This window comes from Actinia tenebrosa, unplaced genomic scaffold (genome assembly GCF_029948245.1).
Source record: "Actinia tenebrosa isolate PJP-AT-01 unplaced genomic scaffold, QUT_ActTen_1.0 PGA_scaffold0__85_contigs__length_37466705, whole genome shotgun sequence".
In the NCBI taxonomy this organism is placed as follows: Eukaryota; Metazoa; Cnidaria; class Anthozoa; order Actiniaria; family Actiniidae; genus Actinia; species Actinia tenebrosa.
Genome location: NW_028292569.1, coordinates 31,731,167 through 31,748,204, shown reverse-complemented (window position 1 = coordinate 31,748,204; position 17,038 = coordinate 31,731,167). Strand labels below are relative to the sequence as shown.

Here is a 17,038-nt window from a genome sequence, read left to right as displayed (position 1 = left end):
TTTCTTCTACAGGTGAACGTGCTGGAAGTTAACCAACTACTGAACCAGCAAACCAAAGTGTGTATAGACCAAATCGAAAAAATAACCCATTCTGGTCTATATATGTATAGAGGCTTTGCACAATCACGTGATGGCAGCCATGACAGGAGGAACAACCAGGGAAACTGAATTATTTCTTGAATGGCGGGCTATAAAAATGACGCACTATAATTCCCTTGACGAACGGTAATTGCCCTATTTCACTATGACGTCACTGCTTGTTTATGTGGGGGATAGAATCGCCAAATCCAATAGAAAATTCAACAAAATTTGCTCCTAGCGAAACAGTTTAATCTAAAATGGCCTGGTTTTCAGATATAATATGTGTTAATATGTACTAAAAAATATTCTGAGCGTTTGCTGGCTATTCTGCTTCTCTTCGTGGATTGATACAATTTTCGGTGAATTTGCGTTTACACAATAGATTGTTTTGTTGTGACGTCATAGTGAATAAGGGCAATTTAAATTTAAATGAATCTAATGCAAACCACACCGTTATAGCGCTCTTACCTCATTAGGCATTAAGTGGCTTTAGTATATAACAGCACGTAGTAATTCATCAAATGGATATCGTTTATCGGCCTGACGGTAATCATGGACTCATACCACTCAGTCTTTGATTTAAAACCGTTGCCGAAAACATGCAGCCTCCTGAGAGAATTAGTTTTAGAATTTTTACCTTTGGCGTTATGCTTTCTCATTTTAGGCCACGTATCATTCCCTTGAGTATTATTTCTTTGTTTAAGGGTTGCGCATGAGAAGACACATGAATATGGATATAACTCGAACAAAGAATCTTGTTCTCAAGACCACGTGTCATTCCCTTGAGTATCATTTCTTTGTTTAACGGTTGCACATGAGAAGACACATGAATATGGATACAACCACAAAGAATCTTATTCTCAAGGGAGTGATACGTGGCCTAAAATGGAAAAACATTACACTCAAAGTAAAGAGGTCTCTTATGACGCAGATTTTAACTTTCTGATTCCTGTTTGAGCATCCTGCTTGAGAATGATCATTCTTTGTCATAATTCATAGCACGTTTCGCGTAAAAATAGAAAAAAGCTAATTATAAGCTTCCTTGAACGTGCCAGATAAGTAAGTAGTACAGCTTCCCATGCTATTAATCCTATTATAAAAAAATATTTTATCTTAATTTTAAATGTCTTGATATTCAATTTATAACTGTTAGTTTTCATTGTATAGTTTAATATTGAGCATAATTGATGCACTTAGGATTGAAAAAAGTATAAATCGGCTGATGTGCTTTGAACATTTATTTCTGTAAGGCAATGACCGATGTATAACATCAATACAGATACTACATGTACCACATGAAGTGTGTGTAGTTTTAATTTCCTATACTATAAAAAAAATTGATACAGAAAAAACATTTTTACGTCAAGAAATACTAAGAGTTTCAGGTTTAAGTTCAAGAGAATGGACACTTTTGGCTTGGTCGTAATGTTTCCCATTTCAGACCACAAGTCATTCCCTTGAGTATTATATGTCATTCCATAAGAAATCCTAGAGAATTAGGCCCTTTGCAGCTCAGTAATCACGTACTGATTAATTTACTGAGAGCAAATGAATGATCATCTTGATTCCCATGGGTAAAATATACTGGTGAGCAAACGCAATTTCTACGCCCTGTTTCCAGAGATCGTAACAAAACTGTATTTCGTAACACACTGGTTACACATCGTTTCATTCGGTTCTTTACAAGTAGCTAAAAAGAATCACCAATTTAAAATAACAAAAAATTTACTCTCCAGTACAGACATGTAACCGTTAACTGCAAAGTGCCTATTTCTACCATATTAGTATTTAGTATTATTTGCAGTAATTATATTATAGCTCAAAACCAGGATATATCTTTATAACAATCTTCACCAGATGGATAGTCTTTAGTTCAACGATAATTTTAGATTATTTATTTTTATTCCAGTGCAAGTGCATAGTTAAATATACAAATAAGATTTCACTCTCTTTCAAAATCTCTCTTGGCCTTGAGCGTGGAAAACCCACGAGAACTAACGACGCTTATGATAGTGATAGCCATGAAGGGGCCATCTTAGCAATTCGATTGGATGGCAAGCAATCGTACCATGACCGTGCCTGTGCACTATGATTTTTCAAGTCAATTATTGCGCATGCGTTCTTCCGTATTATTGATATTCGACAGTTCTTTACACTCTTGATACCAGTGTCTCCCGGCCAAGAAAGGATTCGTAAGATATGTTTTAAAATCGTGTTCTGCGCATGCGCTTTTAAACTTGCGGTGATTTAATCAATGAAGTAGAATAGAAAAAACGTACAAATTTGAATTTTCCGCTAACCATTTTTTGCTTAGACATTTTGCTGAAGCAAAATATAAATAAAACTAGAAAATGCCCTGAAAATGGGCTTCAAAAAGCGATACCCATTAATTGCGATTAGCTTTGTAAACTTATAAACTTGTTTTAAATTTTTAAAATTTAGCTATTTTTAGTGAAGCTTTGCTTCAAGAAAATTTTCAATGCACAGGAGATTCCTGTACGGTCTTTAGACATTTAAATTTTATCGATACCCGAAACAACCTGTGTGGTTGGGATTTAACGTTTTAGGTTTTGCGGAGAGCGGAAATCCGGAGAACCCGGAGAAAAACCAACCCTCGAATGAAGAAAGAGACCTAAAGAAACTCTAGCCACGTGTAATACCGAGACTAAATTGAAGTGAGAGGCGACCGCGTGAGTCTACTATCGCTACGACACCCTAGGTTCAATTTACAAAGTGTGCAAAATAAAGGCTTCGTGCAAATCAGCTTCGATCCATTAAAATGAAAATGTTCTCATAGTTAATACTTCATGCATATATTCAGCTATTGATCAGCTATTCCGTCCAGGAAGATTGGTTATTTAGCATACGTCTCCAGAGGTCTCAGTTACGTTCACTTTTGCCAGCGAGACAGGCGTGGACTAATGCTTTAAATTAGTGAATGAAGGTTATTGCGTCAATCGATCGAAGCTCTAAAATATTTGTAGATAAAGTCGTAAAAATGATCAATTCAAACGTGCAAAAAATTCAGTTTAAAAAGTCTTAAGCAGCTTCAGCTTCTGGGTTTCAATCCTTTAATAAAAGTCTTTCAATATCATTATCTGCTCTGAATGGTGTTCAAACACTGACCACCATGTGCTGTCAGCGAGAAAGATTCTATTGCAAACTTGTAATTCAGCTGATGAACACCAGTTACGCACGAGACAGGAAATGACGTCAGTGACTCCCAGCAGTTCATTTTTTATGAATTCCCAGGACGACTAGAGTCTGTGAGTTCCGAAGTCAATGATAAGACATTCCGAAACATTCACGAGTAAGGATCCTCATGATTGCACCCGAAAAGTATAAAATTTTATTAAAAAAGATGATAGGGTTGAATATGCACTTCATATACATGAAGATTCTGATGATATAGAAGAACTTGGCATCCATAGAAGGGGTACAGAGTTTACAGACGCGATTATACGTGAAATAGATATAAGGAAACATCCAGAAAACGATGTAGACCAACATGACTGTAAAGATGGAGCTGAAGGTATTAGCATCATCTTTGGTATGCTTTTCTTCCATTTGTTTCGCTTTGTAGCAAGTCTTAGCCATGACAGAAAAACATGTTACTAAGATAATGAGGCCTGAGGTACAGAGGAAGACGACGAGGAAGTAGAAGTAGTGAACGAATGTAAAATATTGAGGGAATAGATCCATTACGCAGACGACGTTTAACGCTGCTCCAAGGCCCGCGGCCACCCAGATCGAGAACACAATAAGAATCTGATGGCACAAGCTTGGAGGCATGTTTTGGGGCTGGGACAACACGACTTCATTAAAGCTTTGAACAGAAATTGCGGCAAGAGAAAATATGCTGAGAAAACCCGCAAATGAATCCATCCCTTCGTAAATAACGAACCCAAAACTCGGCCATTTTACCAAGTTGTAGAGAAAAGCTGGGATAGATACAAATCCTACTAGAAAGTCCGCCGTGGCCATGTTCCCGATCAAGTGCTTTTGGCGGTAGAGAAGAGCCTTGGTTGTAAACAAGGCACGGACAGTTAGATAGTTAGGGATTATTACTGCTAACCCAACAATACCGTAGAACGCTGCTACTGTCATCACTTCCCAGTGTTCCAACTGAGGGTCTTGGTTGAGGGGGTAGGCGCTGGTTACCATAGGAACAGGCAGGGTTTGGTTGGTAAGTGTAGAGTTATTCATCCTGTGAAAGATGAAAAAGTATTAACTTGATGAATGGATGAAAAGGGAAAAAGTGGGACACAGTAAAACGGGATGAGAATTGATATAAGAAAGAAAGTGGGGATGGGGGAGTGGGAGGGAGGGGGGGGGGGAGTGGGGGGGGGGGGGGGGGACAGGGTGGGACACTTGAAAAGGGATAAGAAATCGGTGAGGAGTTGAAAGAAGTTCAGAAGGAAGAGTATAAAAATGCATGAAAAGTATCGAAAAGTGGAATAAAAAAAGGGAAAACGTGTGAAAAAGAAATGGAAAAATGGAAAACATGAAATATGAAAATGGAAAAGATCCAAAAAGGAGGGATTTACGAGCACATGACCTATCTCCTACTGCCCGATTGCTAAACGTTCATTTGCACATATCGCCATTCGCCCCTTCAACCTTCAAGTTTTGAAATAGCTGCATGTATATCACAAGAAAGAAGAAACTCAAGAGAAAAATGCTGATAGATCGAGTACATGCACTAAACCCGTGAATAATATTTAGTACTAATTAGAAGTAATTCATACAGAATCCTTTGTTTCTTATTGTTTGATTATTACAATTTAGTACTAAAAATTAGTATTTGTTTCACGGGTTTAGTGCGAGCACTCTAGACAAAAAAACTTATCTATAAAGAAAAACAAAAGAACCTATTTAAGCGGATATTCCTTTATGAGAAGGATTATAGAATGTATAATAAAATACGACCTCATAAAACGTACGAAGTCAGAGGAAAAAGATATATTGATTTGGTGAGTGAAATCAGAGCAATAAATCACTTGATTCATGAAGGGAAAAAAAAGGGCTGATTTATTAGATTTTTTACGAAAAGGATTATAGGCTGTGCAAAGAAATATCAAGTATTACAATCTTTAGACAATAAGGTGGAAAAGGAGGAAACAAAATAGACTTTAAGCCACTTAGCTTTAAGGTTTGTTAGGACAATATCAGCACTATGAGGGGTTTGGGGAGAGAGAATTTATGTCAGCGGTCGATCTATGCCCGTCTGTCGATTAAGACTTTTTACTAGATAAAATTATGAAGTTTACCGTTCCTATTTTATCATTTTATTTGTGTTTGACAGAAAAATATTGAAGAATTCATGAATGTAATGGTCGCTCAGTTGGTCTAGATTGACTGGTTGTACTGTACGACGCTTATCTTACACACAACTGATAAACCACTGTCTTGAACTGGTAATGGCAAGCACGCGCTAACAAACCAATATGACAGAATAAGATATTCTACTCCGTGAAAGAAAGATTAAAGATACAAAACATGTCAGATTTGGTTTTCACACCAAATTACCTTATAACTTTATTTTAGGATTTTTCATTCGTTCGTGATAAAAATTGGGAGGTGTTTTACACTTTATTTTTTCAGCTGTCTTCGTTGTCGTGCAGAGAAATACTTGATGAATACTACTCCAGATTTTTCGATATTTATCGCAAATTTAAAGATATTTTCACTAGGCAATTCTAAATGTGTTTTAGCAACGTACTCCTCCTAAATTTCAGTGTAATGTTTTTTCAAGTATGATTTATTTTGACCTTAAATTTCTTGATTTTTGATTGACATATTAATCCACGGTTTCTTCAAACGTAATATTATTTGCTGCCGAGTTTTTCAACGCTAAACAAATTTCATGTTTTTTTAATGCTTCGGCATGCTTCAGCATGATCGTGTTAATCACTTATTCTTTTGTAGGATTCTTGTTTTGGAGTTTTCGTCGCGAAAAAAGTAGAAGTAAAGTAAATTAGATATTATACTGCTTTGAGATATGTGCTATTCCTGTTCGGCCGTTATCTTGAATAACGGTAGGGAACTAGTACCTTTATGTGTATATAGTAGTGACAACATTGGTGTACGACTACAGAAATAAGATTTACAATTCAACACCGAAAAATATTGGAGTAAACTTCTTTTAAATGTCCGTGAGAGCGTTGCTTTGAAGTTTTATTTCTGTTTTTAAAAGCGTATGAGAAGTCATGCTGTCAACTTTAATGAGTAACGAGTCAAGTCACTCGTTTGTACAGTATGTTTGTCAAGTATGTACGATGAAGTAAATGAGTCTATCTTTACACTTTTGCATAACACGTTCAACTATAAAATATTCACAGCGTTTAAAAATTCGTTCTAGTAAAGGGGAAAGGATAAAATTGATTAAGAAGACAAGTAGTTGGTTTAAAAAAGCTTTGTTAAGTCAGAACGATACAGAAATGAAAACACATACCTGTACACAACTGGCGATTCAACCACAGATATAATCTTCCAAAAAAAAAATCGAATTCCCTGGCTTGAATTGTCGGTTGTAAATCTATAGCTCAGTTTTAACTGTTCACGCTTCCTTTCTCATGCACTGCTGCTCTCGTTTCCGGCCATAAATGCGTCAAACCTCGATAAACCTTGAAGAACGTTCACTAGAAGTACGCGGCTTGCTAATGTGTAGGTCAATTCTGGTCAAGATTTTCATTTACATTTATTGATTTGCATAACTAAAGAGACTGATGTATTGTTTGTGGGCATCTAAAGTTAGTGAAAGGTGACTTTGAGGCGTATTGGGCGATGTATGTCAACAAATAGGGTCCTATGAGTTAAATGAGTGATTGGATTTTCTCGCGTCGATGCTGCGTTGAAACGACCGGGACGCGATTAATTATGGATCACCTCAATTTCACCGTTAATGTACTTTCACAAGCTGTTATCGTTAAACTTCAGCATCTGCTTTAGCTGCTTCTTGCAGAAGTGTTTTTTTTTAGTATCGTATTTTTGATGTCATGAACACTTTGTATTCTTCTTTTGAACTAATGTTAAGTATTCGAAGATGTTCGTGAAAGACTCATCAAGTCTACTGTCCCTGATCAATTATTGGATCCCGCCACCCACACATTATCTTGTCCTCCTACATATACGAGCTACAAATTCAAATATCCAATGCACGTCAAACTTCATAGAAACATTTTGCTCCATAAAGAAAAATATTTACAGTTCAGGCGAATCCTCTGCAAGTGTGTTCGAAATTCTTTTGAATGACAGCGATTAGTCTCATACAGCGCATTGTTTTACGTCGAACTATGTTGCTGGTCAGATTCATTAATCTTTCAAAAGCTTTGATAGAAGGTTCACTCCTTGTATTCTTTGCGGATTTGACTTGTTAAGACATAGTAAGGAGAAAACTGTCATCCTCTTTTTTTTATAGACAAACTCCCTAATCGTCTCGATTTGAATAAATTCAATCGGTCACCAGTGTGATTGACACAGATATAGCATCCTTACGAGAAACACCTGTCACAGATAAAACATCAAAAACTATACTCTTAAAACCTTTATGAGGTTAATCATAATGTTTCATGTAAGGAGATTTTGGCTTTTAATATTTGAAAGGCCTCAATATTTTTCTGGAGATTCACCCTCAAGGGATGCTAAAAAGGCGCCAAAGAGAATGAGAATAATTCTGTCAGATATGAACTCGGGGTATATTTGTTCTCCCATCAAAGTCAGGTTTAAAGTCATAAATATTATGAATTTCTGCTGAACTAATGAGCAAAACCGAGCAAGCATAAACAGTATGTTTCATTATTTTATTTTACTGCCTTCAAAGAAAAAAAAAAAAAAAAAAAAAAAAAAAAAAAAAAGGGTGGAAAATTTTGATTTTCTTCCGTCTTCCCCCATGGGAATAGTTGCAAATTTGTAGCAAGCATAAACAGTATGTTTCATTATTTCATTTTACTACCTTCACGAAAAAAAAAAAAAAAAAAAAAAAAAAGGTGGAAAATTTTGATTTTCTTCCTTTTCCCCCCATGGGAATAGTTGCAAATTCGTAGTAATCGGTTTATTCTTCCTTAATTAGGAAGCTTTTTATCACATAATACCTTCGTATTCAATAAGATTAATTTATTTTGGCTTCCAACAGCCAGTAAATTAACCCAACTTGGTTGAATTCCTAGCGTTTAGATTCAGTATTTTTACGTCAACATAGCAATGCTTTGTTTTCGTATTTGACAAGCCAGTTGTTGTCATATTGAATCAAAAGCTTTTACCTTTGAACCAAAATATTAAAAAATCGTCTAAACGGTTGAGGATGAAATGAGATTTTCATTACTATCGGTGCTGATGGCAGTAAGATGTCAGTGAGAACGTCAACTTTTCGTGCGAGACACAAATTGGCAGAAAATATGAAGTCATATGATTGGTAAAAAATCTTTCGTATACGCTGCACAAACACGCTCGTTAATTATCAAAAACCAAAAGCGGTTAAAATTAAAAAAAACAAACTACTTTGGTGTTTTTTTTACAGGTGTCGTGTCATTCTCTTGGATATGACTTCTTTCTCTATTGGCCAGCTTTCAAAAGATGACTTACTATGATAATGACTATGGTCGATTATGGAAAAGTGGTTACTGATGATAGCCGATCGTTGAGAACAAGTGCCTTATGTCAAGGGTGACCTTTGAAACCTAGGTGGTCGTTTATTACAAGGGTGGTCGTGATATAACAGGCGACCTTTAAAACCAATGGTTTCCCTTATAATAAGATATTTGCTAGAGCCAGGTCATCTTTGAAACCAAGGTGGTCGCTTACTGCAAGGGTGGTCGTGATATAACAGGCGACCTTTAAAACCAATGGGTTAACTTTTAGTAAGGTATTTAAGGCGACCTTAGAAACAACGGTGGTAGCTATTGACGCGTATTTATTAGAAAGCTTTTCAGATCAAAGTCCTGCGATTCAGTTTTTTAATGTGTATTGAATACTACAATTGTGTACAGTATTGGATTTATATTTACAATTTCATTCAATCAATATACAGATGATATCATTTCGCTATGCATGTCATTACGAGGTAAATTCAAATAATTCCTCTGATTGAATGTACCTCTTTAGCTTAGTCGTAATGTTATTCCATTTCAAATCACGTTATTAAATCTCTTGAGTATTATTTCTATGTTTAACGGTTGCGCATAGGTTTTCCTATTTCAGACTACTGGTCATTCCCTTGAGCATCATTTCTTTGTTTAAAGGATACACATGAGAAGACACATGAAAATGGATACAATTCAAACCGATAATCTTATTCCTGAGAGAAGACAAGTCTGAAATTGAGCTTATTCTGTTAATTGCTAGATAATTTTGAAAAAAACGAATGATAAAATGCAGTAAATCTGATCTGAGGCACAGAAAAGAATGTTTGGTTGAGCTAAAAATAAAACACGTCTTGCAACGAGTACAAGGATTGTAAAAGCTAGAAGAGTGTTTAGCAAAGTTTATAATCTTCATATCCGACACTCCTTCAGGAAGTCATACTCCACTCTAGAGTATGTCATAGTTTTAGAAGATTTGCTATCGACATTTGAGTCTATCGCATAACTATCTCTCTTAGTATCTCTATCTATCAATCTAAGATAAGCACTTTAAGAATGACTCTTGAAACACCAGGGATTTGTGTTTCCGTGCGTCCGAGAGAACATTCAGTCCACTTTGATGCAAGAGATAAAACAATTGCAAGTGAGTGTATGCAAGAAAGAAAGAAAGAAAGAATGCATGCTAGTAGGCTCGATTGTGGACGGTTCTACGACACATGAAACTTACTTAATATTTACAACGATTATCAGTCTGGCGTACTTTGTCAGTCCCTGTCGGAAGGCAATTACAAGTTTCCTATTCTGTTAGAATGATACGTCAAGAACATTTGTAAAAATCATTCCAAGTACTTTACTTTTGAATTTTAAAAACCTTACTTTATGCTTTCCCCCCCAGAAACATTTCCCTTTTTATAGTCGTCTAGTACTTTCCATAAAACCGGATTTTTTCGAGTTAAGTGAAAATTAATCCTTCCTAAGATCATCAGTATACTTACGATAGAGCTATTATAAAATACAGTGGGGTACCTAAAGTCCTAGAGCAAAAAGACAAGCGCGCGTGCGCTCCGTTCCGGCCAAATCTACGACAGGAACTCCACCAACGTAAAACAAACAAACAAACAAAAAACCGACTCAACGAAAACGAAACAACAACGACGACAACAACGCAAAATCGCTAAAACAAACTCTAAAAGCCGCTCAAAATTTCTCTCATTTTTGGCTTTTAAAGTCAAAAATATGAATGAAATGGAAAACTGAATTATGAGAGGGGGTACTCGTTACTACTGTCATGTCACCCCTAGCTCTCTACGTCATTGGATTCTAATTCTCTGCAGAAACTGTTATCATAAAAGAAACCTTATATTTCCTACAATCTTGAGTCTCTCTCTTAAGATTCACACAAGGCCTCTTCCATTAACTGATATAAGGGATCGTTTTACGTTTGTTTTTCTTAACTTTATGTTTCAGTCACCTCTGAGGTTTCAGGTTTGGTTCCTGGACTCTACATCACATGTGGGTAGAGTTTGTTGGGCCTCTCCCTAATTCAAGAGTTTTTTCCCGAGTTTTCCGGTTTTCAAACCTCCGCAAACAATAACACTGACGTTACCCATACCCTGACTTAGATCAGCCTAGAGGTTGTTTGGTTCGATCTGTGAGTTAGCCATGTCCTGACTTAATTAGATCAACCCAAAGATTGTTTCAGGGTTGGATCTGTGAGTTAACTTTGCCCTGACTTAGATCAGCCTAGAGGTTGTTTGGTTCGATCTGTGAGTTAGCCATGCCCTGACTTAGATCAGCCCAGAGGTTGTTTCAGGGTTTGATAAATTTGAAGTTTGAGTGGTTTATCTTAACAAAACTGCAAGTAACACTTAGTTTACTTTGTACTTCGGTTCTTAAGTGCTGTCTATTCAAAGAACAAGGAGTATCATTAACAGTAATCGTCGCTAATCCCTGTCTGTCTGGCAGGAACTCAACATGTTTGTATACTACTATCTTACGTTTGCCATTCATTAAATATTTAGCAGGCAATAAAATTGCTTTGGGGCCAAAAGAAGCAGTTCTGCGCATCGCCATGGGGATGGAAGAAAGGTGAACTTTGCGCACGAGAAAAATGAAACACGAAAAAACTGAATGCAAAACTGAATGCGAAAAAATTAAAATTTAGCAGCAAAATTAGCAAATATAAAGGTTAGGAAAACAAATAAATAAACAAAGGAAAATGAGAGGCAAAACAATAAAATAAAATAAAATAAATTGTGACGTCATTGCCGCCATATTGGTTGACTTGAATAAAAGATTTGATCTTGGTCTCTTTTGTTGCAGGTCAACCAACATGGCGGCCATGTCGTACTTTTTCTTTTCTTTTTTCTTCTCGTTATTGTTATTTAAAAAAAAAAAAAAAAAAAAAAAGACAAATAGAAGAATGGAAAAATGACAAGCAGAGGAAAGAAATAACTATGAGATTTTGGTCTATGTGAACCAATTTCTAAACCTTTTTAAAGTCTTGAAAACTATCTGAAAAACGTCGGTGCGATATAACATCTTGAGGGTTCAACTACAAACAGACCTAGATCTGTGTTGAGTACTCACAGTTAGCTGGTATTTGTCTTTAATAAATCATTTCTTTTTATTGGTCGTTCAGGTTCATTGCTTCCTCATTACCAAAGCCTCTAGCGATTAGCTATTAATTACCTTCCAAAAATAACACGCCTTTTGATTGGACGGTTAATAGCTGGATGTTCTCGCGATGAAAAGCTGTTTGAAAAAAATCTAAACACCATTTTTTCCCGTTAAAAAGTTAGTTTGACGTCTAACTATCTAACGCATCGTCTTGTTGAACTTGCGGTGATTGTTCCAGTGAGATTCTATTCGTTTTATTGACGACATGCGCAGTTGTCGTCACTTTATACTTTTTTGATGGTCGAAAAGAGATGCAAAAATATCTTTGCATTATGTTCTTGAACTCGGGATTATTGTTGTAATAAATAACAGAGTTTACGAAGGAGCCTCCGTATTGGAGAAGCTTGGTAAAATAAATGACATTAGGGGGAATGATAGTGTTGTAATCAAGAACAAAGTACACGGAGTTTACGCATTGGATCGGAATCCAGGTTAAAAAAAACGCAAACGTCACCATCTTGAGAATGCGCGTCAGTTTTTTCTCGTTTAGGGAAATTGTACGGAAATTTTTTTGTTGTTCAGTTCGCATTCGAAGTTTGATGGTCATTACCAAGTTAACGATGGAAATGGTGATGATGGCGAGAGAGAAACAAATGGACGAAACATAGATGAATGTTGCTGGTCCCTCGTCAAGCCATGTGAGCCACGCAACGGCGATTCCACTTGCAGTAATCCATACACCAAAAAGTAGATAGAAATATACCTTTCGACGCGCGCAACGATGTTTGAATGGAAAAACGACGGCAAAGCATCGATCGACTGAAATCAGAACCACAGTAAACATGGACCCTAAACCCGAAGTAATATCGATTGCCATGTACATTCGGTAAAGAAAGTCGTACGGATTGTATTCAGTGCGGATCCATAACACGAGAAAAAATATATACAGAGGTAGCGAAAGAATGCCAACAAGTTCATCTAGTAACGCAAGGTTTAGTAGAAAGTAGTACGCACGGGAGCGTTGTGCCTGTTTGCTCTTTGCATAGTAGAAGAAGACAAGACCGTTTCCAACTACGATAAGGATATCTACGAGAACGAAAGTTGCAGTCCATGACGTGAGTTCAGCGATGGAGGATGAGATTCCCCAAGCGCCATACTTTGAGCTGCTGTTCGTCAAGCTACTGTTATTCATTTTGTCTCTGGTTTTGCAGCGTAATTTGTTGCCCTTCAAAGAAACTTGATTTTCTCTTTATCAAAGCGCGCCAAAAGCGCGGTGATTTCTATGGATGATATGGATTCAAGTAGAATATTCTCTATAATCGTCGTTGTTTTTGAAAGAGTTCCCTCGTTTTCGGAAAAAACGTCTTTATCACTAGTGATTCACAGTAAGAAGTTTCGCCTTCCTTCTTCAGACCAGTGTTAAATTAACTTTGGTTTAAAGCTCAGAAACTTGTACCACTAGAACCTACTAGTGTTCTTCTATTGTCCAATAATCTGTTTTCAGTTTGATTGCCAATAATCTCAACAAGACTATCTCGAAGTCAACACAGTCCTTTACATTACCTGTCCTGTTGAAGATAAAAATAATTGAAAAAAGAGATGTTAAAATTAAACCTTTTTAACGAGTCCGCGTATGAATCGAACCTCTTCAAAGGCCATCAAAGCATTAATTTTGTCAAACCCTGAAACGTACCACGCTGCTGCTCAAAAATGAGTCAAGACGAGTTGTCACTTTAATTTAAGAAAAACACGCAAATCCATAAGTCATTTTCTGTTTGCATTAAGATAAGTGAGAGTGACGCTCATAACCTGATTACAAATGCCACTAAAAGCTAAAAACCAAACAGCGCAAGCATTGCTATGAATGGCAATCCTTTTGCCAACCAATCGGCAACATCGACCCAAGACTTTTGTAAGGCACCAGAGACTTTACGGATGTACATTTGTATTCTATTACATGTAATGATATCCCATCTGTTCGGTTCCGAGTAAGACTTTCGTGGCAGACAGAAACTAAAATATATCTAGTGTTTTTTGACACAACCTTGGACAATTACCATCTAATTCTGTCGAACTTTGCTGTATTTATTTATGAGGGATTTGTACGTATCTAACAGACAGGAAAATAAGTAAAATGCTACGAAATTCAATATATTTGACAAATAAAGTTCAAACATCCTGTATATTTCTGGCCATTAACTTAGTTCGTTCGCATAGCTGTAAATCGCTATCAAAACGGACTTCGGTTTTGGAGAGACAACGCCAGGGCGTAAGACAAATAAGGTCGCCCTCATCAATCCACAGTGCGATCACCTTAATTAATTTCCAACTAGTAATATCATAACATTCTACTCCGATGTCTCAAGAATCAAAGGTCTTTGTTGTTGGTGTTTGTTCTAAATACATTAGAATGTTCAGTAAAAAGAGCTCATTCAAACAGTAAAGCCAATAAACCTAGAGGTTGTCATGTACATATTATGCACCGTTGTTTGGAAATCATGCATGTCTATATTAATCCTGGCTGGAATTAAAGTAAAACAAAACGAAACGAAAGGAAGGATACTTCATTATACATGTCTTAGGTCTGTGATATATAGACCATTCAGGCTTGTGTGGCTTGTATGGCGTGTACATTTGTATTTTCAATGTCGTAATCTAGCTTCATTCAGCTTTCACACCTAATAAAAATGACTAGAAAGAGTGAACAAATAGACTAAAACATCTTCAAGAAAGCGTTTTTTCCAACATATGTCCACAATATTCGTTATCCTCGAGGGGCATTCTTAACATACCGATCGATGTTTTACAGACATCATCCCGACGCGAGCTTGACACTCTTTATTGACTTACTTATCCGGCATCTTCCATTAGTGCCTTGTTTTCCTAGGAATGAAACAAAAACCTAAAACTGAAGCGAGTCGAAATTGTCCTCCGGGCTATATTGTCTATTCATTTTTAAAAGTCTATTTTGACCAATTATCTTGACTAAATTTGTTTTTTTTTCTAAATTTGCTACTGAACAACGTTGAGACTCGCATGGACAACTAAAAATAACGGGGTGTTATGGCGCGCGCCGCCGAGTACCGTGCGTGCTGAGGTGCACTGTTGACTTCAAAACCCTGTTCAGTTTAATGCGCAATCTTCGATGTTGATATCTGTTTTCCTCGCCCACGCATGCGTAGTGAGACTACGTTGTCAAGGTTTGAAAAAGAGATCTAAAATAGCGACGCGATTTAATGGTTCATCAGCCGCTCAAATTATTTTCGAAATCAAGAGATAAAACCATTAAAATACGCTTCTTAAGTAAGAACTCCCACTTAGCGTTAAAAAGGCTCTTATAAAGTGTGAAGTCCAGTTAAGACCAGTATTAAGATCTGCAGCGTTGGAAGACGATCCAATAGCCAAATTGAAGAACGCCCACACAAATGGGATCCTTCTTAAAATTGTCTGAATAAGAGGATAACATGGAAATACGAAAGAAATGCCACAAATTCCATCGAGAAAAAGTGTTTTTTTTTTTTTGTATTTCCTCGCATCCACGATACTTTTAAGAAGGGTCCATTGGTAAGGTTGCTTCAAAATGAGAAGAAAAAAAGTGTGAGACTGAAACAAGATTCGCGTAGGGATTTAATCCTTTATCTCTACGATAAGATAATAGTTGTTTAGGGTTTCAAATAAAAAGTCTGGGTATCGTGAAATAATAATAATCGGGGATAGGAAATCTTCAAGGATTTTCCCCTTTCTTGAGGCGCAACCGCCGAACAATCTCACACGAGCTCCTCATAACGCTCAAAGCTCGTGTTTCGTTCGAATTCAAAGCGAGCCGGCACATGGTCGATCAGATCAAAGGTAAAATAACGAATAAATGGAATCAGTTGCTAATACGCTAAGCCTTTGAGCTTGCATATAGTGTGTATCGGAAAAGTAATCCTAATGAGGTCAAGTCAAGGAACTTCTACTTCTACTTGTGCATTAAAGAGTTTAAAAACTGAGATCTGTAACACTATAAAACCGCATTTCTGAATCGGAGATGGAAAAATCCTAATTCTAGACAGAAGTGAGAAAATGGATTAATTCTACATTAATATTGACGCGCGAAGCGCTAAAAACTAGTTGAATTGACTATCAGTTTGCCTCAAATCAATCGCGCCAAAGCGCGGGCGTTCAACATTGGAAAACATACTTCTTTGCGCGAAATTTCGTTTAAGAACTAACTGAAAAACGCAAAAAAAAAAAAAAAACAAAAAAAAACAAAAAAGAAACAACAACAACAGCAACAATCTTTCCGTAAGGAAAATCAGAATCAAAACCGAGTTTTACAAAGATATCCCGTAAGACATGACGATAGCTTCAAGCATGTCACCTTAATACGTACACTAATGTGTTAGAGTAAAAAGCAAGACAAACACAACAGTCAAGTAGCTCCATTGTTCTAATCAAATATCAAACCTTGGGGTCGTATCCGAGTTTTGCGGCTCAGAAATTTTTGAATTTTTTTTGTAAACAAATCAAGCCAGGTGAATGCCTATTTTCGCTACCGCTTCTGACCTAGGTTGAATGGAAATGGAATTATTGTTTCAAATAGTTAATAAAGCTTATTCTAAGGGTTTATGATAATAATATTTCTTTTCTTGATTTTATTATTTCTTAAGATACTACAGACAAGGAGTTGTAATGGAGGGAACACCAATGCAGCGTTGGCCAATTATGACAAACACGAAATGAATTAAGAATTTATTTCACGGAGGAAGGAGATTGAAATGTAACTGTACATTATTAGGGATTATCATTGATTATATATTATTGGAATCATTTGATTATGACTTACCTTTATCGTAATTATCACCGTAGTCTATTCCTTGATCCGTGTGCGTGTGAAATCATCCAGCACTGCACTGCTTATGACTTCTTATATAACCTAAAGCCCCGCCTTACAAAATAGCATCCTTTCGTGCTAATTTCCCAATCAAGTGTTTTAAGGCCGCTTCCTTGTGACCTCCACTGACAACAACATCCAGACAACCAAAGACGTCATTGGAGTGGTTGGAACTCCTAGACCACGTGGCGACAACCCACAATTTACGCTAAATATAAGAAAACTGTTTGCTGTTTGTGGACGGATATTTAGATGGTCTGATTCAGCTAACGAAGATGTGTTTGCCAGAACAAAGAAGAAAGAAAATTAGCCATCGTAAGAGATTTAAAATATCGCGTTTGTTGTAAGAACGGCGTGTTTCATATCACGTGATATAAATAAG

General features: G+C 36.6%; 2 protein-coding genes across 2 annotated transcripts; both read right to left on the bottom strand.

Annotated features, from left to right (window-relative positions):
• Positions 1 to 1,304: 1,304 nt before the first annotated feature.
• LOC116298420 (uncharacterized) lies at positions 1,305 to 6,817 on the bottom strand. The gene is made up of 2 exons (XM_031706895.2): positions 6,536 to 6,817; positions 1,305 to 4,288 (listed from the first exon to the last, which is right to left on the bottom strand). Exon 2 carries the CDS (start codon positions 4,285 to 4,287, stop codon positions 3,361 to 3,363), a length of 927 nt encoding a protein of 308 aa, XP_031562755.2. The 5' UTR covers position 4,288; positions 6,536 to 6,817; the 3' UTR covers positions 1,305 to 3,360.
• A 4,935-nt stretch (positions 6,818 to 11,752) lies between these two features.
• LOC116298408 (somatostatin receptor type 4-like) lies at positions 11,753 to 16,907 on the bottom strand. Its single transcript, XM_031706861.2, has 2 exons — positions 16,609 to 16,907; positions 11,753 to 13,348 (listed from the first exon to the last, which is right to left on the bottom strand). Exon 2 carries the CDS (start codon positions 12,970 to 12,972, stop codon positions 11,971 to 11,973), a length of 1,002 nt encoding a protein of 333 aa, XP_031562721.2. The 5' UTR covers positions 12,973 to 13,348; positions 16,609 to 16,907; the 3' UTR covers positions 11,753 to 11,970.
• Between the last annotated feature and the right edge of the window lie 131 nt (positions 16,908 to 17,038).